The 24,705-nt window shown below is 36.1% G+C and overlaps 1 protein-coding gene and 1 non-coding gene across 2 annotated transcripts in view; one reads left to right on the top strand and one right to left on the bottom strand.

Annotated features, from left to right (window-relative positions):
• IL23R (interleukin 23 receptor) overlaps window positions 1–21,181 on the bottom strand; it is a 63,479-nt gene extending 42,298 nt beyond the window's left edge. Inside the window, exons 1-5 of the mRNA XM_041771812.1 lie at window positions 21,132–21,181; window positions 20,283–20,397; window positions 19,910–20,012; window positions 15,925–16,221; window positions 7,994–8,117 (exon numbers count right to left, since the gene is read on the bottom strand). Coding sequence (XP_041627746.1) covers window positions 7,994–8,117; window positions 15,925–16,221; window positions 19,910–19,979 — 491 coding nt within the window. The 5' untranslated portion in view covers window positions 19,980–20,012; window positions 20,283–20,397; window positions 21,132–21,181. The remainder of the gene's footprint in view (window positions 1–7,993; window positions 8,118–15,924; window positions 16,222–19,909; window positions 20,013–20,282; window positions 20,398–21,131) is intronic.
• Window positions 9,001–9,141, top strand: LOC121501110. The gene has a single exon (XR_005990537.1). It is a non-coding gene; the product is annotated as a U4 spliceosomal RNA (small nuclear RNA).
• Window positions 21,182–24,705: the final 3,524 nt, after the last annotated feature.

Here is a 24,705-nt window from a genome sequence, read left to right on the forward strand (position 1 = left end):
CCAATTTATAGTGATAATGGTGAATAGTGTTTTCCATTTACTTAGCCACTCATTCAACAAATATTTATTTAACATCCACTATGTTCCAAGCACTGCTACTTTAGACATTGTGGCTACAACAATGGACAAAGCAGATAAAGTTCCAACCTTCATGGAGCACACATTCTGGTGGAAACAAATAAATATATAATATGCCCTATGGTGATAAATGTTTAGAAGAAAAATAAAGCAAAAAGGGGTTGTTAGGAAGTGCTAGAGGTAGGAGTGGGTTTTTTTTTTTTTTTTTTTTTTTTAAGGAAAATGAAGATGAGGAAAGCCTAAGAAGGTGACTTTTCTCCTCTCTGGAGAAAAAGCATTCAAGAGGTATGCAAAGACTCTGAAGCAGAATCTTGCTTGTCCTGTTCAAAGAACAACAAGGAGATCAGTGATGATTGGTATAGGTGAGGCAGAAAGAAAGAGATTGAAGATGAGATCAGAGAGTCTGGAGGAGGGAGAGATTTAGAAGACACTATAAGGTCACATAGAGCCATTGAAGGATTCTGACTTTGATCTGTGAGTGAAATGACAGGTTTTGAGCAGAAGAGTGACATGATCAAGGTGCATGTGAAAAGGATTACTCTGGCTACTTGTGAGCAACTGTAGGAGGGCAAAATGGAAGCTAGATCACCAGTTAGGAAGTTCTTATACTAACCAGAGGAAAGATGATATGGCTTGACCCAGCATTCCAAAGTGGGTAGTGATGAGAGGTCAAATCCGATAGGTTTTGCTGATTAATGTTGTTTAAGACATGGTAGGGAGGAATCTGGGAGGACTCCAGTGACTTTCACCTAAATAATACGAAGATGTATTTGCCATTTACTGATAAGGGGAATGCAAATGTAGGGAAAGGAAACACAGGATGTTTGGTTTTGAACACGTTAGCTTTGAGATAACTTTTGGATGTCTAAGAGGAAGTGCTGAATAAGATGTTAGATACATGGTAGCTATGAAAAGAAATGTCTAGACTCAAGGTAGATAAACTAGGGAGTTTTACAGTATAAATTTGGATTATATCTTTTAGGTAATGACTATAGATTGAGATAAAAGGAGACACTAGTATAAAGCTAATAAGAAGTAAAAGCTTCTTATTTACTGGAAATGAAGAGGCATCAGTTAATGAGTCTGTGAAAAAGCATCCAGGAAGGTAGGAGGAGAATCGAAAGGGAGTGGTGTCCTCGAAGCCAAAAGAAGGAAGTGAAAAGCTTAATTAAGTGTTCCCAATAAGGAAGATAAAGACTGAGAAGAAACCATTGGATTTGGTCATGGGGAGTTGATCAGTGACACTGATAAGACCTGTCTCAGTGGACAGCAAAAATTTGACTAAACTAGATTTAAAAAAGATGAGAGGGGAAGTAGAGACAGAAAGTATAGACGACTCTTGAGTTTTGCCATAAAGAGGAGCAAAGAAATAGGGTAGTGGAGAGGGGAAGTGTATTTTTCAAGAGGGCAAATGCTGTAACATGTTTGAAAGCTGGTAGGAATGATCCAATAAAGATAGAAAAAGTGATCGTGCAGAAAAGAGAGAGAAAAATTGTTGGAGCAATGTCCTCCAGGAGGCAGGAGGGTTGGCCTCAGGGCAACTGAGGGTTGGCCTCAGGGCCTCAGGGAACTACAACTATTGTAGTTCATCCACAATAGTAGAATGGAAGACCAAGTATATGGGTACAGATGTCAGTGCATCAGTAGTTGGGGGAAGCTTATGGTTTTTCTCATTGCTCCTATTTTCTCAGTGAAATTAGAAAGTCATCAATAGAGAATGAGGAGGGAGAAAGTACGCTGGGAACTAGAAATGAGAGAAGAAGTAATAAAATAATTATCGGCTTAGTGGAGGAGTAACTTGGCCAGTGATATGTAGCAGGATACTGGGTGGCTATCTGGACCCAAATGAGATTAATGGTCATGAATATAAAGTAACATCAAGTTAGTAAGTTTGTGTTTGTCCCCAGCCACCATCAGCTTTCCTAGTTCAGGCACAGAATTGGTGGGGAAATGGATTTAAAAGTATGAACTGCTTATTAAGTCCTAAAGGAATTAGTGAAATATAACATCTGGCCTTAAAAATATTTGGAGTCATGCCTAAGAACGTTTTCTGGTTATTAGGAATATGCATATGGAGGAGAAGAAGAAATGGTAAAAAACAAGCCAGCCTTCTGAATTGACAGAAGGCAACTGATCCTAGGAGATCTAAAATGATATCTCATCGAAAAATAATTGCTCTACTAGTCTTTCACAGTGCCTGAAAATTCTATCATTGGTGTTATTCTAATAAGTTTATGATGTCACAGAGATGATGCCTATCCACAAAAAAAAAAAAATCTCTAGAGTTAAACATAGTAATAAGAAAACACAAAATGCTAAATAAATATTTGGTAAATTGGCTTGAATGGAATAGAATGAGAGGCCATCATGCATTCATTTTTACTCAACAGGTATTTATTGAGTAGAAGACATTTCAACAGACATTGCAAGAGTTTCCAAGATAAAGAAAGAACATATTTACATGAAGCTGTTTGTGGGTAATAGACAATAGTAGGTAGATATTTATTAGCAGAGTTTCTTCTTCTTTGGTTTTTCCTATCACCACTTATTGACACATAGCAAAATACAGAGAGGAGGGGAGGTTGTGTCACCACAAAGATACTAAGGGAAAGAAAGCTCTTGAAGCAACACAGGTACAATATTCCTCTATTTTCAACCCAACACCAGAAGGAAGTCCTGATGACCCCTAGGCTGCAATAGAGGGAATGCTACCTTTCTGCCACTAGTGGAACAAGTGGGTGGACTGGGGTAAAATACCTCTCCTGTATATATGATTTTACTGGAAAACAGAAACACATGAATTGGAAGTGAAACCTTGCAAATGCTGATCTCTATACCTATCTGCCAAAGTGGAAAATACCCTAAGAACCAAGGATCTAGAATGACCTTTTTAAATTACCTCAACCATAAAATTCATTATAAGTCAGCTGTTTCCTGGGGGGAAAGATCTTATTGATAGTTAGAAAAATTAACTTTCTTTTCTCTAATTTTTTTCAACTCATTGGTGTGTTTTTAATTAATTGTAAGATGAATAGATGTTTAGTCTCTTTTCCAATTTGTGCTTATAAGAGCTCATTTTTTGAATTTGCTACAGGAGAACATTCATTTTTATGCTAATCCTTCATATCTTTTAGGTCTTTCTAAAATATAACATTCCATTAATCTGGACTTAATAAAAAATTTGGGTTAGGCTTGTTTGAGTTTGACTGTAATTTACTGTTGAATTTCAGAAAATATGGTAAAAAAAGTTTTTCTAAGAGGTAAGACTTTGTATTATTATTATTTAGACTGTGAGGGGACAATGCAGGAAATGTCTATTTCTACTTATCACAATAACCACTCAATAAATATTAATTGAGCAGTTACAATGTATCCCATTCTGGGAGCAAGTGATGTATCAGTGAACAAAACAAAAATTCTTGCCCATATTGAGTTAACATTTCTAGTCTGAATGAATGAGTTTACTATTGACATATGCACAACAGCTAAAAAATTAGTCTTACTTGTATTTTTTTAGTTTTTTTTCCCCCAGGAAGGTCTTACTTTTAGAGCACATCTGACATCTCTTTCTAGATTTTCATCTGTCTAAAAATACTGTCACTTGAAAATAATGTAAGTAAAATTGTTTACAATATCCTGTAAATGATCATTTTTTAATGGCCTTATATTAATCTCTCACCCAAATCAGGTTTGATGTAAGAACAAATCACAGCCTAGGATGTCACCTTTGAGTGTCACCATAATACTCTGCCTTTTTGTTGTTGTTTTTAAGCATTTCCTATTTGCAAGTCATTTTTTATAGTTTGTGTTCTCATAAACTTTGGAACATCCAGTATAGTATTACTTATCTTCATGTCCCAAGTTATGTAAGGAAACATAAGGCTTACTCACAGGAACTTTTCCAAGATCATAAAGTTAGAAATTATGGCAGATACTGTTAAATGACAGTATTGGATTCTATCAACATTGCTCTTCTCTTAGGTTCCCATCCAGAGTAGACAGACATGTAACCCAAGTTCCAGTCAATGAGATGCAAATAGAAGGCCATGGGAGGACGTTTCTTTTCCTTCATTACTTTTCCTGCCTGGGACTTGGATGAGAAGCCTAGAGGTGCAGCTTCTGAGGATTAAGGCCGACACACTAAAGCTTATAGAAGAGAAAGGTAGAAAAACCTTTGAGATGTCAGTGAGTAATCATGCCAACTCTGTAATTCTTACCACTATGGCTTGATATAAATAAAGCCCCATCTGTTTAAGTCACTGCACTCTGGTTTTTCTGATATTTGCATCATAAAAGACATCCAACTGATAAATCTCAGAACTGGAAATCAAAAGTAAAACTCAAAAACCCCCGTTTTTTCCAATGGATAGTTCTGAAAGCATGGTTTTTAAATAAGTGTATTCTTAACACTTTCAAGGTGACTTTTTGAGTAATGAGAACAATCTCAATACTCATAACTACTACAGATATTTCTCACTTTATAAGCTAGATATATTTCTTAAAAGAAGCCATTTGTAAATAATTTAAACATTTGTAACTGAACACATTGATGGATTTTAAAAGAAATCTATAATAAATAGTTAAGATATTTGGAGAACATTTTTTATGATACTAAATAGGAAATCAGGTGGTGGTTGGCAAGTTTTTGTTCAGCAAATACATCTTTTCAAATTGTGCTTGTCTGTTCTAAATTTACAATGCAATTTTATTGTCAGGAACCTGAGAAGGCAAATAAGTAGGACCTGAAAGAATTAACTCATACCCACTAGGTTAGCCAATAAGATAATAATAAGTGTTGGAAAGAATTTGGAGAATTTAGAATCTTCATATACTCCTAGTGGGAATATAAAATGGTGCAGTTGTTTTAGAAAATAGTATGGCAGTTCCTCAAAAGTTTGAATAGAATTAATGTATGACCAAGCAATTCTCTTCCAAAGTATATACCCAAGAGAAATGAAAACCTGTGTCTACCCAAAATCTTGCACATGAATATCTCAGAAGCATTACTCATAATAGCCAAAAAGAGGGAACAACCCAAGTGTCCATCAACTAATTAATGGATAAAGTAAATGTGATATATTCATATAATGGAGCATTATTTGGCCATAAAAAAGGAATGAAGTACTTATATATGCTAGACTACAGATGAAGAACCTTGAAATCCTTGTGCTAAGTGAAAGAGCCAGTTATAAAAGACCACGTGTTGTATGACTCCTTTTATATGAAGTGTCCAGAGTAGGCAAATCCCCAGAGGATGCCTCCAGATGAGAAAGTTGAGGGATATGGAATGACTACTAATGGATACACTGTTTCCTTTTGGCATGAGAAAATATTCTAAAATTGTGATGATGGTTGCATAACTCTGTAAATATACTAAAGCCATTGAATGCTATACTTTAAATAAGGTGAATTGCACAGTTTGTGAATTATACTCTATAAAGCTGTTATATTAAAAAAAAACCAAAACAACCAGAAAAGATCAGTGGGCCATGAGGTAGTAAAAGTTCCAGGAAATAGCAAAAATCCCTAAGGCTCTATACTTTCTCTGTCAATCTGGCACTACCTAGCTTTTCTGTGAACTTGCACTATGAAGGCTACTCCCATACTGCCTTCATTTTCAAATTCCTAAAGCTGACTTTACAAAGGAGATTCTTAAGTTTTCTTGTCCTCTTTTCATCTTTAAAGGACTACTTTGCCTTAGAGGCAAAGGGTAGAGGTTAAACCTCATGCCTGTGTTAGAACCCTGGCTCTCTTACCATCTTAGCTAAGTGACTTGGGAGAGATAATATGAGCACTGTAAAATGGGGACAGTAATAATAGTTCACAAAGTGAAGCTGAGGATTGAAGATGTAGTATGGAGTGCACCTGACAATACAACCTATGCCTAATCTCAGTGTTTCCATCATCTTTTAATTCTGACCTTGCTTCTGTTTAACCCCTGCTTAGAATGAAAGGTGTGAGCTTCTTGACCATGGCATGTAGCTGGTAACTGTTGGCTTAGCAGTGTATTAATAAAATCTGTCCAGGTTTTACACAGAATTTCTTGAATGAAGAGGTGTTAACTTTTCATGTTTCACTTAATTAAAATTATTCTGAGTATGCCACAAGTGGAGAAAGACAGCAAAATTGGAAGATTATTCTCCTCTACTGTGATGAGACCTGGTTATTGTCTTTCAAACATGCCCTGTGATCTGGTTTCCACAGAAAACGTCACAGAAAATACTAAATTGTGAAGAAGGCAGTCAGGCCATCCCAAGTTCAAATACTGCTTCTCCCTCTCTTAGCTATGTGACCCTGGAAGCATCCCCTAACCCCACTGAGCCTCAAACAGTTTGTTTACAAAAATCAGAAAAATAATCATATGTACCTCACAAGGCTGTGTGAAGGATTAAATGAGTAGCACATATAAAGCTTTTGGCTAAATGTTTGGCAAATAGTAAGGGTCCCATAAATGCTTTTTAAAAAATGAATAGTTTGGGAAACTTTTTTGAGAGTTACAAACAGAAAAAAGTATACTTCAAATACTCATTGAAGGCATTCTTTTAAAAAAAATAAGCACTGGGTGTCATATATATGTTATATGTTAGCAAATCAAACTTCCATAAAAGTATATAAAATAAAAATTTAAAAATTAAAAATAAATAAATAAACTAACCTAAATGGGAAACATGGGTGGGTGACCAACTTAGTCCAGTTTGCTCATACCTTTTTTTTTTTCTCATACCTTTTTTTAAATTGTTTTATTTCCATCTTTAATACTAACAGAGGATTTCAAAACAGACCAACAGATGTGGATATAGTTTAAATGTAATAAAGAAAGAATTCAGCTATGGACACTAGAGGGAATGGGATTTTTTTCATATCAACTTTTTCCTATTTTGCAGTTTCTAAATTAGTATACACGTTTTCCCCCATCTAATTTAGTACAATGTAGTACAACTTTTATGATCAACCATTTGTCCATAAGCATAAAACTTTAGAGATTTTGGTTGCATGGTCATCTTGGCTCCTGAAGTCTTATTATTTATTATAAGAATGTAATGAAAGAGTATTTCCTCAAAGTCCTCCTAGACACCAGGTAGAAAATTATCACTTTCACTCAGTTATTACTTTCAGTTTTAAAATTTAAAGTCCTGTGTCCTGGTAACTTAGTCTCAAACAAACTATGAAAGATGGTCAGCCTGTACAGACATCAAATTTAAGATTTGGAGAACATTATTAGCAACTAACAGCTTCCATGAATTTAGTGCTAATGGTGGACCTGGCACTGTGCTACATGCTTTAAAAGCCAAATTTGACTTAAATAATTAGAATGAACCTGTGCATTAGGTTCTATTCTTATACCCGTTTTAAAGACAAAATAAAGGTAATTTGGAGAGGTTGACCAAGTTGCCTAAACCCTAGAAAGAGGATAGAGCTGGGATTAAAACAAAGGTCCTTTTAAAACTGTTGTGTGTTATATTGCCATTAGGTCCCTGCCCCGAGGTACATACCAATGAATTAAAGGGCAGAAAGTTTATAGAACACATTGTCCCAGAAAGTGAAAATATGGGATCCCTGGGTGGTGCAGCGGTTTAGCGCCTGCCTTTGGCCCAGGGCGCGATCCTGGAGACCCGGGATCGAATCCCACGTCGGGCTCCCGGTGCATGGAGCCTGCTTCTCCCTCTGCCTGTGTCTCTGCCTCTCTCTCTCTCTCTGTGTGACTATCGTAAATAAATAAAAATTTAAAAAAAAAGAAAGTGAAAATATTAATGGCCCAAAAAAGGTTTGGGTGGCTTCACTGACGATAATTAGGGAATTGGGGATAATCAGTGTACATTTAATGTTTACGACTTATTTTTTGGATCCCTGCTGGAGCAGAACACTAGCTGGACTGGAGTGGAATTGCTCATGTTAAATTGTTGAAGGAACCTACCTCTTCACATACACCACATACTTTGTGTCTATGTACGTAGGCTTCCCAGAATTCCAGGTACAAGTCATGTTGCCTGAATATTCATAAATGACACAGGTTACCTTGTCAGGAACATCTGGTGGATCTGCAACAAAATGTTATCACTTAGGAACCACCATATAAACATAAAGCTCTTTATAAAGTAGTTAGTTGAAAAACTTTCCATTTTATTTAGGAAACCAGCCCTAACAGCACTCAGTACCTCCCTCATTCCATCCCTACCACCTCACCTTACAACCTACTTTGCCATTAAGCTTCTCTACTCTCCTTTGTAATACTTTACTGTATTCTCCATTTCTCTTGGGATATTAATATGATCAAGTTTCTCCCTTCAGAAGAAAAAACCTTACTCCTCAAATTCTCACTCCTCAGCTACCACCGTATCTCCTTTTCTTAACAGCTGAACTAAGAATCCTATGTTCTAGTTTTTTATTTTATCTCCTATTTGCTCTTGAACTCCAGACAATTAAGATTCGGACCACAATTTTACCAAAACTATTACTGATAAGGTCATTAATGACTTTCTAATGAATCAATTCTAAGATATCTGTGCAATCCCCACTGAACTTGACTTGTGCAGCATTTGCTATTTTGGTCACTTTCCCCTTGAAACCTTTGCATTTTGGCTCTTGTGAAAGGATTCCCCAAAGTGTTCTTTCACTCTGGCATACTATTTCCTCTTCTGGCACCTATTTCACTACTCACTTTAAAGTTTGGTGCTCATACATACAATGGAATATTACACATCCTTAAAGAGAAAGGGAATTCTGATACATGCTATAACATTGATGAAAATAGAATGATGGTTGCCAAGACAGTGGGGGAGGGGGAAGGGGGAAAATGAGCATTGTTTAATGGGTTCCAATTTTGAAGATGAAAAAAAATCTGGAAATGGGTGATGGTGATAGTTGCACAATAGTATGAATGTACTTAAATGCCTCAGAACTGTACACTTAAGAATAAAATATAGCTTTGCGCAGTGGCAGTATAGTAGCCAATGAGGTTTATCCGAGGTGCGACTATTGCTAATAGTTGAAATACATGTTTTATGTTATATATATTTTACCACAATAAAAAATGATTAAAAAATTTTGGCGTTGGGGCACCTGGGTGGCCTAGTTGGTTAAGTGTCTGGCTCTTGATTTCGGCTCAGGTCATGATCTCAGGGTTGTGAGATCAAGCCCCACACATTGGGCTCCGTGCTGCTGAGCATGGAGCCTGCTTAAGATTCTCTTTCCCTTTCCCTCTCTCCTCCCCCACTCACAATCTCTCTTAAAAAAATTAATATTCACAGAATTCTATTTCAAGTTTCTCTTTCTCCCTTCCTGCATCCCCTTTAGCTCTTTTTCTCAGTGACCATAAATAATGAGAACATTATTTCGTTTTTGTTTGTTAGCATCTTTCCCTTTTGAGAACTGATATCTCTCTCCTTCCCAACCTCATCCCCACTCTATCCCTACCCCAAGGGCTGTCACTCAGGAGGCTTCACTCAGAAGTATATCCTTGACAGAGGCTAACTAATCAGAATATTTCTCTTGGTAATGAACACATGACTCAAAAATGAACCAACCAGAATTTTCCAAGGGACTTTTCGGGAGCCATTGTAAACAAGGCACTTTCTTCTCCCCTGAAACAGCTGTCTCTGACTAACATGTGAGCCATTAGCGGCTAGTGGCCATATTGCATTTAAGAATGAAGACAACACGGGGTGGGGGGCATATATCCCAAAAGATGGGAAAAGATGGGAGTTCTGATGACATTTTTGGAGCCCTTGTGATCTCTGAAGTCTATGAAACACCGAAACTATAGAATGACATCTAAAATTTTCAGTTACATCACCCAATAATAAATGACCAAGATCAAGATAAAAGTATAGAAATATAGAGTGTTTATCATGTCACTTTTCAGGTATTGCTCTCTCAACTTGTCCCTATATGCACAGCAAATAACAAGAAAAATGTAAGAATGGGGGTTCAAGAAGAATAAAGTGTATACATCTGTGTATGTGAAGTTATACCTAAGATTTATCTTTTTTTTTTTTAAAGTAGGCTCCATGCCCAGCATGAAGCCCACCTGGAGCTTGAACTCACTACCCTGAGATCAATACCTGAGCTGAGATCAAGAGTCAGTTGACTAACCAACTGAGCACCCAGGCACTCTTAAAGATTTATCTTAAATACAAATATATTCCTGCACTTCACTTGCAAATCATCCACCAAGAATCTTACTTGTAAAATAAAAATAAATATGTGAAAAAGTTTTCTCATTGCAAATTGAAACAGTAATAGATATCGTTTAGACCTATAAAATTGGCAAGGATTTTGAAATATAGTAAACCACAGTGTTAGAATGGATTCAGGGAAATCCTCTAATACCCCTGTTGGTGAGAGTACAAACTGGTACAACTTTATGGAGAACACTTTACATACCACGGTTTTGGGGAGTTTTGGTTTTTGTTTTCATTTTTTAAAGGTCTTTTTTATTCATGAGCTACACAGAGAGAGAGGGAGTCAAGGGCAGAGGGAGAGACAGACTTCCTTCAGAGTGGGGAGCTGGATGCAGGACTCGATCCCAGGATTCTGGTTCATGACCTGAGCTGAAGGCAGACACTTAACCAACTGAGCCATCCCAATGCCCTACATATCAGTTTTTAAAAGCAAGAGCAATATCTTGCAACCCCACAATTTTACACCTAGGAATCCATCTTTAATGAAATGTTCAAAGATATATGAAAATATTTGGCTAAAATTGTGTGCCTCTTTCTTTTTTTAAGATTTATTTTTTTATTTATTTCAGAGAAACAGAGAGTGTGCATGGTGGGGAGGGGCAGAGAGAGGGAGAAAGAGAATCTCAAGTAGACTCCCCACTGAACGAGGAGCCCCATGCCCAGGGCTCGATCTCACAACCCCAAGATCATGACCTGAGCCAAAGCCAAGAGTCGATCACTATCTGACTAAGCTATCTAGGCACTCCAAGTGTGTGCCTCTTAAAATATTGTTTATAGTAATGAATAAATTGGAAACAACCTAATGCCCCAAGATCAATTAAGTAAACTATCAAACACTCCTAAAATGTATCCAAAACAAAGTTGCAGGTGATAATCTAGTGTCTGGTCTCTGGAAAGCACTAGAAATATGTTAATTAAGGAAATTCTAGCTATAGGATAAAGTGAAAAATGCAGTTTGCAAAATAGCATACTGTAGTGATATCATTTCAAAGAGAGACAGACAGAGAGAGGGAGAGGGGTTGGGGAGGAGGAAAGAGAAGGAGAAAGGGGAAGGAGAGAGAAACTAAAACCTGAAAGATATAGTTAAAATTATTATTATTATTTTTTAAAGATTTTACTTATTCATGAGAGGCACAGAGAGAGAGAGAGAGAGAGAGAGAGAGAGAGAGGCAGAGACACAGGCAGATGGAGAAACAGGCTCCATACAAGGAGCCCAATGTGGGACTTGGTCCAAGGTCCTGGGATCACGCCCTGAGCCAAAGGCAGATGCTCAACTGCTGAGCCACCCAGGTGTCCCATAGCTCAAATTATTAAAGAGGGATTGTTAGTAGTGAGGTTATAGGATTATAGAGATGATGGGTGTTTCCTTTCTGCTAGTCTTAATTTTTAAAAACTTCCTATGTTGTATGCAATTTGATTTTACAATTAAAAAATGATTTCAAGCAGTAAGAACATACTGAAGTATTTTAAAACATTTTGGTAAGTTGTAGGATTGAATTATAATGGGAAGAAACTGGGCTTCAAATATGTGAAAAGGGGATCCCTGGGTGGCGCAACGGTTTGGCGCCTGCCTTTGGCCCAGGGCGCGATCCTGGAGACCCGGGATCGAATCCCACATCAGGCTCCCGGTGCATGGAGCCTGCTTCTCCCTCTGCCTGTGTCTCTGCCTCTCTCTCTCTCTCTCTGTGACTATCATAAATAAATAAATAAAAAATATATGAAAAGAAAGTTTTATGTGAGTCTTAAAGGAGGTAGGTTTAGAAACATAAATTTAAGTCATTTTGAATATTGATTGAGTTGTGGTCCCTCACTGATTACAATGATTTGTGCTGGAGTCATTTTTCCCCTCTGGTTTTAGACAGAATACCGTTGATTTGGCCATTAAAGACACTAGTCAATCTTTTGGGCTATGTTATTCCACAGCATTCTATATAAAGTGAATGCTCAGGGTTATAAATACCTGGTGGTTAGTTAACTTTGCAAAAGATCAAATAGGTTATATACACAGGTGCGAATAAGCTCAGTATTTATTAATGTGAAGTCTGTAAAGATGGGAGTGTGATTACGGTTATGAGAGTAAGATCGGGCTGTTAATCACATTGCCAATCTACCCACTGTCAAGGATAGAAACTGACCATACAGCCAGGTATCAGGGAATACCCTGAAGTATACACAGATGAGGCTTATGTTTTTGCTTGTTCCTCCTAATCCCATCCCTTGCCCCCATTATTGGAGCACTTACTAATCACAGGCCAGATTTCTTATTAATTTAGAGTCTAACCAAGGATCATTTTCTACTGAGAGTTTCTTGAAGATAGAGTCTGTCTTCTTTGAGTTTCTAGCATTTAACATGTTTTTGGTGCATGGCAAACACTCAGTAAAGTTTATCTCATAATTAGATTGGCTTGATTAATAAAATAATAATGAGGAGAATTTAAAATAACAGAGGCACACAATGCTTCTGGCAATGATCACAGCAATTCCTTCCTCACAGAGAGCATAGGCCAGCCTATTGTGTCAGTAATGATACTAGATAGTAATGTTAAAGACAAATATCCAGGGACTTTTACTGGATAAAAAAAAAATCTGCTTTGTTCACAATAAGTAGAGATCAAAGATGATTAAAATTTAAGTCAAAGATATTTAAACTTTTAAATAAATGGTTAAGTGGAAACGGACTGTTCCATGTATGGTATATTTTAATTTGGCATTTTTGAATGAATAAAGAAATCTTATTTTACCCCATGATTGGTATGAAACAAATTTCTCATAATATGTGTGCATTCATTCACATGTGAGATTCTAAGAAGTGTTTAAAATGATGGCTAAAAATGGAAATTTAGATAATAATAGTTTATATTTCATAAATTACATATTAAAGTACAGAAGATTTTATATGTATTTGGATTTCTTTTCAGGGAAAGCGCTGACTCATTTATTTTCTCTCTCTTTTATGATTTGTTTCCAGTCTAAAAAAAATACACATCATCATTTTATTCAAAACGTTGATATAAGTTAACATAGTAAAGTTCACAGGACAAATATCCTGTGATCAAAGTAACCCAGTGAAAGCAATGTGATTTCTAGAGTACCACAAAAACCCTCAAAAATCTTTTTTTGACCTACTTAAATAGGAAGTTTTGTTTGCTAAGAATGCAGAGCCCAAGAATACATGGGTTCTTGAGTCTAAGAGTTAGAGTAAATTCTTTCCTGGCAGTTACAATTTCACACTCATAACCAGAAACCTAGGTAAGGAATTACAACTCACAAAGTAAATAAATGGAAAGAGTGATGTTCTTTCTAAGCAGCCAGCAGCAGAAAATCTAAAGTCTTCTATGATATTGTCCCAGAAGGGAGCAAAAGCCATTCTCTGACTCTAAACATGGCCTGAAACTGTGGAAGGAGCCTCAGTGTCCATGGAAAGATGAATAGATAAAGAAGATGTGGTCTATGTATGCAATGGAATATTACTCAGCCATTAGAAACGACAAATACCCACCATTTGCTTCAACGTGGATGGAACTGGAGGGTATTATGCTGAGTGAAGTAAGTCAATTGGAGAAGGACAAACAGTGTATGTTCTCATTCATTTGGGGAATATAAATAATAGTGAAAGGGAATATAAGGGAAGGGAGAAGAAATGTGTGGGAAATATCAGAAAGGGAGACAGAACATAAAGACTCCTAACTCGGGGATATGAACTAGGGGTGGTGGAAGGGGAGGAGGGGGGGGTGGGGGCGAATGGGTGACGGGCACTGAGGGGGACACTTGACGGGATGAGCACTGGGTGTTATTCTGTATGTTGGTAAATTGAACACCAATAAAAAATTAATTTATTAAAAATAAATAAATAAATAAATAAATAAACAAACAAACAAACAAACAAACAAACATGGCCTGGTGGTTGTGTTCATGGGCAGAGGCCCTCAGCCAACACTGGAAGAGCTTTTGGAGATAATTTGTCACTCAAATTGCAACACAAGGAAAGAGGCCATACATCTTTTGCCTCCTCTGGCTTAAATTAAAAACCAATCTTCCGTAACTGTGAAAGTTGCTTATTTCCCCTCCAAAGAAATTGTACCTTCTCGTAACCCCCTACCCCTACCCACAAAGTATAAATAGTAAAATATTTAAGCATGAACTATTGTTTATGTTTCCTGAGGATGTGGACAAGCTAAGCAGTCCTTAAACATCAGATAAGATATCTGCCTGTGGCTTCATTTCTTATAATTTGGGGCAAGTTTAGTATGTTGTTATCAATTTAAGGCATGAGTTTGCCAACTTTATTCCTTCACCCCAAAACTTACTATTTTCCTTCCTCAATTTACCTCTACCACCTGCCATAGCTCTTTTTTCTTTTGAAAATCATGCAAGATCAAGTTCCCTGAATTAAGTAGGACAATGGCCTTATTTAGAAGAAGGAAGCCTCTTGCTTTTCAGGTGTCCATTCTAGGGTTACCACCAGGTGGTCTTGCTCTTGCTACATAAGGTCTGGAGATGAGGAAGACTAAGAAATCAAATTTGATTGTTAAGAGGTATAGAGGAAGGGAACATGACAAAGATTCCAACCCCTCTATCTTTCTTCACTGAAATTGGGTCCAGGTGCTCTAGGGAATGAATCTCTGGGTTAAAACAGTGCTGAATTTATTGATCTACTTCTCATAACAGTAGAATCAAGAATTAAGTATATAATTATACAAGTCACCTCATATTACTATAATAACTTATACATCTTCAGAATATCATAAATACAAATTGAATTTAGCAAGTATTTTTAAGATGAATGTGATTAATTTTTTTCTTAATAATTACAGTAACAATGATTCACATTTGGTGCAGTGGGAGTAGGAGCAGGGAACTATATCAGAATCTCCTCATGTTTTATCAAAAGCACGTAATTTTAAGGGTTTGGGAACACTGGCATAGCACTTTAAAGTGTGTCATTTCAAGCTTTCAAATAGTTTATTAAAATTCGGTGCTTACTAAAGCTGGTATAACTGGCCTCATTTTATAGACATGGCATCAAGGTTCACACACGTGGTTAACTGGCCCATGGTCACACAGCTTATAAGAGGTATAGCAGGAACATAATGCTAGTTTTGCAACTATTTTTTCTTCCTAAATCTTAGCCTCAAAACTTCTTAATGGGATCTGCTTCAAGGTTGATGATATCAGTTTTAAAGCGAATAAACAAAAAACATAAGCGTAAAGCAGATGAAAAGAACAACACTCAAAATCTGAGGATGCTGCCCTTTGTGTATGCTGTGTTTGGACAGGCTAGTGTCAAAATTTTGTTTTAAGAATGCATCAGCAACACTTAAAAATTTTTAGAGATCACAATGAAAATTTGTGTTTCTGTCTTCTTTCAAAGAGTCAAAAGATTTAGGAATACAGGATCCTAATAAATGATGCAGCTGGGCAGTGGCTGTCCCCAGTAGATCCAATAGACCAACTATGTGCTTTCTTCTCTGCACACCTCCTACCAGCTTCCTTGATTCCTATCTTCTCAACCTGGCCCCTGGAAGTATTTGAGTTTGCAGTTTCTATATTCAACTAAAATAAAAAGTAAACTATATTAATTTATCTCTATTTTTAGACAGGATTTTAGGCTAGTTAATTGCTAGGTTAGCTTTCATTTGAATTTTGAATGTACCTCAACACTTACATCCAGAAGAAATGTCTTTTCCACATATCAGTGTCTCTTGAAAATATCCAGGACATTCAGCAGTACAGTACATAGAGGCATGTGGCTCCAGAAAGTTGCTATACCAAAGCCGAGCTGTTGTTTTGTTAATTCTTGTGATTTGAAATCTTTCTTTGATGCCATTTTTATAAAAATAAAGTTTCCTTGGTTGGCAATTCTTAATTGCTGCTTGGCAATATATAGAGATATTCATACCCATCTTAAAAATTGTGGCTGGTTCTACCCAGATGTGGCCAGAGCAGTTTATATTCGTAATTCCTGGAAACGAATAGATAAAAAATTTTAAATTCCATGTAAACCATTAAAATAAGAGATTCAAAAGATAAGCTGTTGCATTTAAATTTTATTCTTTCCTATTCACTAAATGATTTCCACTAGAAGTTTTAGGACTGTCTTTTAACGGATTTGTTTATTATAATGTACTTTTACCATACTTCCTTTGATGCTTGGCAACATAGTACAAAACTAGAGTTAGCCTTTAAGCTACTCTGTCTAAAGTTCAGATATAATTACTCTCCTGTTATAGAGAACTGAGACATTATAAGGCTATGCCTTTTTTCAAAAGTAAGATTACAAATAGCACTTGGCACTACAGAATCCAAACTCCATTTTCTAGCTATTCAATCAATCTTTCATTGTTCTATTGTGGATAATGGCTACTTTTATCAGAAAATTATACATTTAGGGGCACCTGGGTGGCTCAATTGGTTAAGAGTCTGCCTTTAGCTCCCGTTATGATCTCAGGGTCCCAGGACTGAGCCTCACGTCAGACTCTCTGCTTAGTGTGGAATTTACTCCTCCCTCTCTCTCTGCCTTTCCCCCCTGCTTGTGCTCTCCTTCCTTCTCTCTCAAATAAATTTAAAAAAATCTAAAAAGAAATTTATGAGTTTAGGGATCCCTGGGTGGCGCAGCGGTTTGGCGCGTGCCTTTGGCCCAGGGAGCGATCCTAGAGACCCAGGATCGAATCCCACGTCGGGCTCCCGGTGCATGGACCAGCCTGCTTCTCCCTCTGCCTGTGTCTCCGCCTCTCTCTCTCTCTCTCTCTCTCTCTCTCTGTGACTATCATAAATAAATAAAAATTAAAAAAAAAGAAATTTATGAGTTTAATGAATGACAAAAATTACTAATTTTTACTAATTACTAATTACTAATTTTTTACTAAAAACAAAAATCTATTGCATGATAATCACTTAAAATTCATCATTAATTTAATAATACAGGAAAATGTTCAGAATATATTTTGTTAAAAAGCAATTGCAGAACAAGATATTTAATATGGGCTCAATATCAGAAATAAATAGATGAATGGATAAAAGAAATGCACTAAGATATTAACAATGATAATCTCTGTGGGTTAGACTAATATTTATTCATTTATTTATTTATTTATTTAAATATTTTATTTATTTATTCATAGAGACAGAGAGAGAGAGGCAGAGACACAGGCAGAGGGAGAAGCAGGCATCATACAGAGAGACTGACGTGGGACTCGATCCAGGGTCTCCAGGATCACGCCTTGGGCTGCAGGGGGCGCTAAACCGCTGCGCCACCGAGGCTGCCCTAGACTAATTTTAAAATTTTTAATTGCATACTTCTGTTTTTAAAAATTATATGGTTAACAGTGTATTACTTTATAACACAAAATAATAAATTCATTTTCAAAAACTCAAATGAGAGTGCAATGGAGTATCAGTTAAGTTAAATTCACATCAAGGAAAATTTATTATTGTCTTTTTCTGGAAATACTTGCATTAAAATACCTTAAAATCTTATCAAAATAGTGAAAAAGATAAGTATTTGATTTTAAGAGGTCCTTATCTTTGGACCATAATCTTAAAGAATTAATTCGTTTTGTAATACAAATGTAATTGAATATTTCCATGTACACAATGAACATTTATGTATAAATCAAAATATTTAAATGTTCAAGTAGTGATAAAAATAATTCCATCATTATTAGCAGGAAATTGAAGCCAAAGGCATGAAAAGGAAGTTTTAAGAAAGCACCTGACTGCTTTAAATAAGGTAAAAAATTCAGATTCAGACAAACTGCACCTCCAGGACCTTTTAAAAAATATGTCAATACTATCATGGAATTATCATGGGTAGTGTTTGAAAATACATAGAAAATATTTAAAAATGTCAGAAGACTTCAGATTTAGACAAACGTTGTCTTGGTTTTCAAAAATAAAATAAAGAAGAACCCTAGAAATTTTGAACCACTGAGCTTTACAACATTCAGGAATGAATTAGTAAGTCAGTGATTTCTCAATACCTAAAAAAAAAAAAAAATCAGTAATTGGTGAGGACACATTGTGTAAGAATAAGTTATACAAAAATATGTTAACATCTTTTTAAAATAGGGATAGTAGATTGGTCCAAGGAATGTTAATTTTTGTTTTTAATTTCAGCAGAGCTATTGCAAAGGGGGAACATAACATGCTAATAGGAAACTTGGAAAAAATGTAGTGTGCATGATATTGAAACTATTCATAGATTGAACAATATATAAAATAATTTCTAATGGACAGTTTGAGGGTCTCTAATAACTTATCGGGGGGGGGGCTTGACTTATTTATTTCTCTTTTTTTATGATTTTTTTTTTTATTTATTCATGAGAGACAGAGAGAGAGAGAGAGAGAGAGAGAAAGAGGGACTGGCAGAGACACAGGCAGAGGGAGAAGCAGCAGGCCCCATGCAGGGAGCCCCATATGGGACTCGATCCCAGGACTCCAGGATCTTGCCCTGGGCTGAAGGCAGCACTAAACCGCTGCGCCACCCAGGGATCCCCTTGACTTATTTCTCAACCCTATATTAATTACTTGAATACATAAACAGAAATCCTACTTATCATTTGCATATTTTAAGAAGTCAGAAAAAGTTAGCTAGTGTCTTATTTCTTCTAAATCTCCCTGGATAGGGATGCCTGGGATAGGTCAGCAGTTGAGTGTCTGCCTTTGGCTCAAGTCATGACCCCGGGGTCATGGGATCTGTCTCGCATCAGGCTCCCCTGCATGGAGCCTACTTCTCCCTCTGCCTAAGTCTCTGCCTCTCTCTCTCTCTGTCTCTCATGAATAAATAAGTAAAATCTATTTTAAAAAGTCTCCTTGGATAGCTGTCAATTTGACTCTGGGAGCGTCTGATATCCTGCTGGAGGTTATTCTAGTTCTGATGATAGGGCCATCTATATCTCCATTACAATTGTGTTCCAATCTATAGAATCCAGTTTTCCTTTTGTCATCATTCCAAGTAACTTGCATGATTTGCAAAGCATTCCTCAAGGTCTAAAACCCTACCTTAAAAAAAATAAAAAATAAAAAAATAAAACCCTACCTTGGTGTCACTTGTCTCCAAGTAAATGAATTTCTACCACCTGCCCAGGACACAAAGCCCCAGTAGAAATTCTCAAATGCCAACAGCTATCCTGCCTGAATTTCTGACGATTCCTCAAAGCTGCTTATGCCTGTATCTGTAATGTAAGTGCCAGATGTTTGTGTGAATTATAAGATGGGAATAATAATAGCACAATATTGTTGCACAAGTTGTGAGGAATAAAAGGCTTAGCACAGTGCCTGATACATAGTAACTGTCAAAAAACAGTTTGTGGAGTTGAATTAAATTTAAATGTTTGTTGGATTGTCATGTAACAGTTATATAACAGTTCAAAGATAGAACGTGCCAACTCAGAATAATAAGCTTCTTCATAGAAATGTTCATATATGAGTTAGAGATTTGTTCATTAGGGATACTTGAAAAAAGAATCCTGCTATTAGGAGGGAGGTTGGACTCTTTTATTTCATTCATGCACATAATTTTTATGTGCATATAGTTTTTCCCAATCTAATAATATTTGATTCTTCAAAGATCCTAACACAATGCCCTAAAAATAACACTCAAGATTTTTTAAAAAAATAAAGGATAGCAATAGGTACTAAAAATACTATACCTCCATGACACCAGTTGAAGAATATGTAAAGAGCTATTACCACATCCCATTGAATTGTGATCTGATTCATGCCTGAAAGCAGGAAAAAGTTCTATGTTGCCCTCTAGGAAAAAAATATGAAAAATGTTTAAGTTGTAGTATTTTAATGAAATAACAATAATAAAAAGGCATTACATTTTTTTCTAACAGTTATTATTGCCTTTGATGAGAACATTTCAATAGGAAGAAAAGAAGGAAGGTGGGAAGGAAGGAAAAAAGAGGAAGAAAAGAGAGAACAGAAGGGAGGAGGAAACAGGGCAAAGAAAAGTCAGTGGTGTGTGAGGAAGTATGATAAAATGGTCTTTTATACCCTTCAAAAGTCACTCTGATTTACCTTAGTAGGACATTTTGACCCTTGATAAAATGTACTTTCTTCTGATCTGGTCTCTCTCATCAGAAATTTCTGCTCTAACTCCTGATGATAAATTCCCCCGGCCAGATTTCTGTACCTATGAAGCTCCAAAAATATCAGTCTTTGATGAGTTAAACTTGGGAAAAGCCAAAAATTGCAGAACTTCCAGAAAGAAAGCACCCAAAATGAAGAAAGATGAGGTGAGACAAAGGCATATGTGCTCTCACCAGTTAAACTTAGGAAAAAAAAAAAAAAAAACCCTTTTCATCTGTAGACAGCTAAAAAAAAACCACATTATATAAATTCCAAACAATATTGCTATTAGTTTACAACTAGCATTAGTTGCATTATTTAGTTGGTTATTTACATTATTGAATAATTCAGTTACTCAATAATCAACATTATTAAGTTATTTTTAGCTGTTTAATAAGGCCCGAGCCTTTCATATAAAACAACAAAACAAAATCATGACTCGTCATATAGCATAACATATCTGATAACATTTCTAAAAACTGGGGTCCCCGTGGCCCCCGTGAATATAGGAATCCCTTTCATAATTTGTTAGCAATATTAGGTCTTCTCTTTATAAATAAGAGGCAAAACAAGGCCTAAAATGCTCCTGGTTAGAAGTTAAATACTCCCCCAATAGAATATATGCAATAATTATTATTTAAAGTGACATGATGTCAGACAATATTTTAGATCCAACTTTCATCAGTAACCACTATATGAAATATCACAAGAACTTACAAGAAAAAATAACCTGGCCCAAGTATTTCCAAAAGAAAATATAGCTCTTTTTGAGTATTTGGGTGATCATTGTCTCTTTACCTTTCAACTTGTTGGAAGCACAAAATTCCTCTTCAGAGTCAGGCTGCTGCCTTGTTGCCTGTGTCATGTCCTCTTTCCCCGCTGCCGGCTTGTCAATAATCACTTTAGATTTTCAGCAACGAGGCAAATGGAAATGTCAGCAAAGCCCTGACCTACATTTCAGATTCTTGAAGAGGAACTCAAAAACTGTCCAATTCAAAATGACTGGCTCTCATGTCACTATTTGGGAAAACCCAGATTACTGAAAGTGAACTGCTTTGTCAGTATTTTTTTTTCTCAGTTTAATTTAAAATGGTCTGTCTCATTCAAGAAGTAGAACATATATATCGACTCTGCCTATCAAAATATAACACCATAATATACAAAACGATAATGCTTAGTTTTAATTTGCAATTAACATTGATGTCTATTATAAACCAATTTCTTAAGACAGTTTAAATGCTACTGTTGACCATTCATTTATTTACCAAGAAATTTTGAGTATCTAATATGTGTCAGGTATTGTTCTGGGCATAAAAGATACAATGGTGATTAATTACTGAACAGCTCTTTTGCTGTATTGTTTAAAGTGATTTAATTGCGGATCAGTTGAACTATCACTCAGGCTTTAACAGGATTCTACAAGCAAATAAAAAATTACCAGATATTTGGTACATTTATAGTAGGCATCACCAGGGGCTTTCCCTGGCACACTTTCTCCTCCCACGTCCTCTATTACTTCTACATGAATATCTTTTCACTCAGTGTATTCCTTTTTATTGTAAATGACAGTTACTTGTTGCAATAAACTTCTTAAAGCCAGAAACTCCATCTCACCTTTTAAATTTTTATATTTTTGGTACCTAGTACATTAGAATAGTCTGGGGAAATACTGGAAATATTTCTATGCTCAGATTTATTCTAGACAATGAAAATTAGAATTTCTGTGAAGTCTGGGCATCGTTATTTTTTAATTCCAAGTGGTTATAATGAAGAGTCAGGGTTGAGAACTTTTAGAATATAAGAATAAGAGTGTCTTTGAAGACCACACAGAAGAAAGGACTGTCAACTGGGTTTGAATGATTAATAACAATTTTCAAGGCTGTGAAAGAGACTGTGTGGGAAATATTTCCCATACAAGAACAGAATGTGCAAGTAATAGAGATGTTTTAGGACTGACTAGTTGTTTCTCCAGGTTGAAGGGAATAGGGTGTGAGCTGGAAAATTAAGGTCAGTGGCAGAATGTAATCACTGGGTTTTGTATTCCTGCCAAGTAGCTTAAACCTTTGTCTTGAAGTCAGTTAGAGATAGCCAAGATTGGTAAACAAAGAAATAACATAATCAGATTGGACTTTTAAAAGATAATTCTAATTATTGGGTGGAGAATTGAATGAAGAATAAGAGCCCAGTTAAAAGGCTATTAAAACCCAAGAGCTGTGGGCACCTGAATCGCTCAGTTGGTTAAGCATCTGCCTTTAGCTCAGGTCATGATCCCAGGGTCCTGGGGTGAAGTCACACAGCAGGGCTCCCTGCTTCTGCCTGCTTCTCCCTCTGCCTCTGCCTCCCGCTCCCGCTGCTTGTGCTCTCTCTCTTTCTCTGTCAAATAAATAAATAACATCTTTAAGAAAAAAAAAAAAGAAAAAGAAAATCAAAAGGTCATGAAGGTCCAAAGCAAAGCAGGGGCAGCAAGAACTGAGAGGAAGAAACAAAAGTGAGTTCCTTCCCATACGGAGGAAGATTAGATAGGCCATTGTGACTAGTCAGGGAATGGCGACCCCTGGAGTTGTGCAGTGAACAATACATGTGTGTGGGAAGGGATAAGAATTCAGGAACATGAAGAGTGACTCTGTTATGGTTTTTGCTGACCCAGTAGATAACAACGTTAATCGAATACACAAAAGGAGGAGTGATGGGGAAGTGATAAGTTTTGTTCTGGTCATGTTAATTTGGAGGACCTTACAACATGTGCAGAAAGAACTGTCTGGAGGGCTGTTATAGGCATGGGTAAACCTGGGAGACAAGTTTGGGCTGGAGATCTAAATTTGGAAGATTTCAGCATATCAGTAGCATTAAAACTAAGATTAGAATAAGAAAACTGAGAGAGCACATCCAGAATGATAAGGGAAGGAAGTAGATGGTCAGAATCAGGAAATTTTGACCAAAGGACCAGGAAAGATACAAGGAATGTATGGCCAGCATCAAATGATCAGAGATTAAATTTGATAAGAACTAAAAGAAAGTATTGGATTTGACAGTAGTTTTCCTGTAGAACAGTTTCAGAAAAGAAATAGAGATAGAAAGGGGATCAAAAAAAAAAAAAAAAAGAAAGAAAGAAAGGGGATTAAAGTGAGTTAGAATAAAAAATAAGAGAACATTGACTAATCTTTCAGGAATCTGGATAATCAAGATGAGATCTTTTATCCATTTCATCGGTTGGTTGTTTTCTTATTATTGAGTTTTGATAGTTCTTTATATAGTTTGGAAACTAGTCCTTTATCATATACATTTTAAAAGTATTTTGTCCTAGTCTGTGGTTTATCTTTTCATTTTCTTACCAATGTCTTTTGAGAGCAGAAATTTTTAATTTTGATCAAGTCTAATTCATTAATGATTCTATTGTTTCATTTGTTTTGTCCTGCTTACATTTTCATCAATGGATTAATACATAATCCTGTTTTATATATGTTTCTGTTTTAAAGACACTTTACTTAATCTATATTGTTGATTCATTAACATTCAAATCAGCGCCAACAACATTAAAACTCATGCCTGAACAAAGATCATCTAACACGTGGAGTTTCTTTGTAATGTACATTGTGGCCTTTCTTTACTTATGAACACTAGATTGTACTTCAGAACTATTCTTGGGGGCCATTTTAAATGGTGAAATGGGAAAAAATGTGGCACTAAGAAATGTCCTCCAAAAGGACACTTGTTTGCAGTACTAGAGCCGAAATAATTTTTTTTTTTTAAGCTGGGAACTTGCACATTGGGTGACTTGAATTTTTCACTGCTCTGCACATGTCTGCAAATTACTGACAAATGCTATAAGTATCGATTTGGGGGTTACAAGTACATTTTAGTTGGTAAAAGAATTCACAAATTGGAATCAGGGAATGATGAGGATCAACTATATCAAATCTCATATATAAGTGGTTTGACTTCATTTTTAATCAGAAATCATGAAGACCCACTGTCTTGGCTTTTTCCCCATTGGCAGAGTTGCCATAGGGGTATATCTAGGACAGTTTAATTTAAACTTGTCCCAGGGAATTATAAATAACACTCCATTTTATTTTCAAAATTATTCCCGTTTGTAAGATATATTGTCATACTCTTACAGGCCTACAAGAATAAACTGTGTTTCTTTCCTAAAAATCATAATATTTCAAGTTTTCTCTGGTATTTGGTAAAAGTTTGGAATGATTTTTGGTTGAGGGGAATGAAAAGGATGATTGAGTATAAAATGTGTGATCCTGAAAAACATCATATTAAATTAGTAAGCATATTTTGAGTTAGCACATCATCAAGGCAAACACATCACAATGCAGCATTTCAGATTTTTTTTCCAAATTAAAAAAAATCTCTTTAAAGA

The sequence above is a fragment of the Vulpes lagopus genome, chromosome 10, assembly GCF_018345385.1.
Source record: "Vulpes lagopus strain Blue_001 chromosome 10, ASM1834538v1, whole genome shotgun sequence".
In the NCBI taxonomy this organism is placed as follows: Eukaryota; Metazoa; Chordata; class Mammalia; order Carnivora; family Canidae; genus Vulpes; species Vulpes lagopus.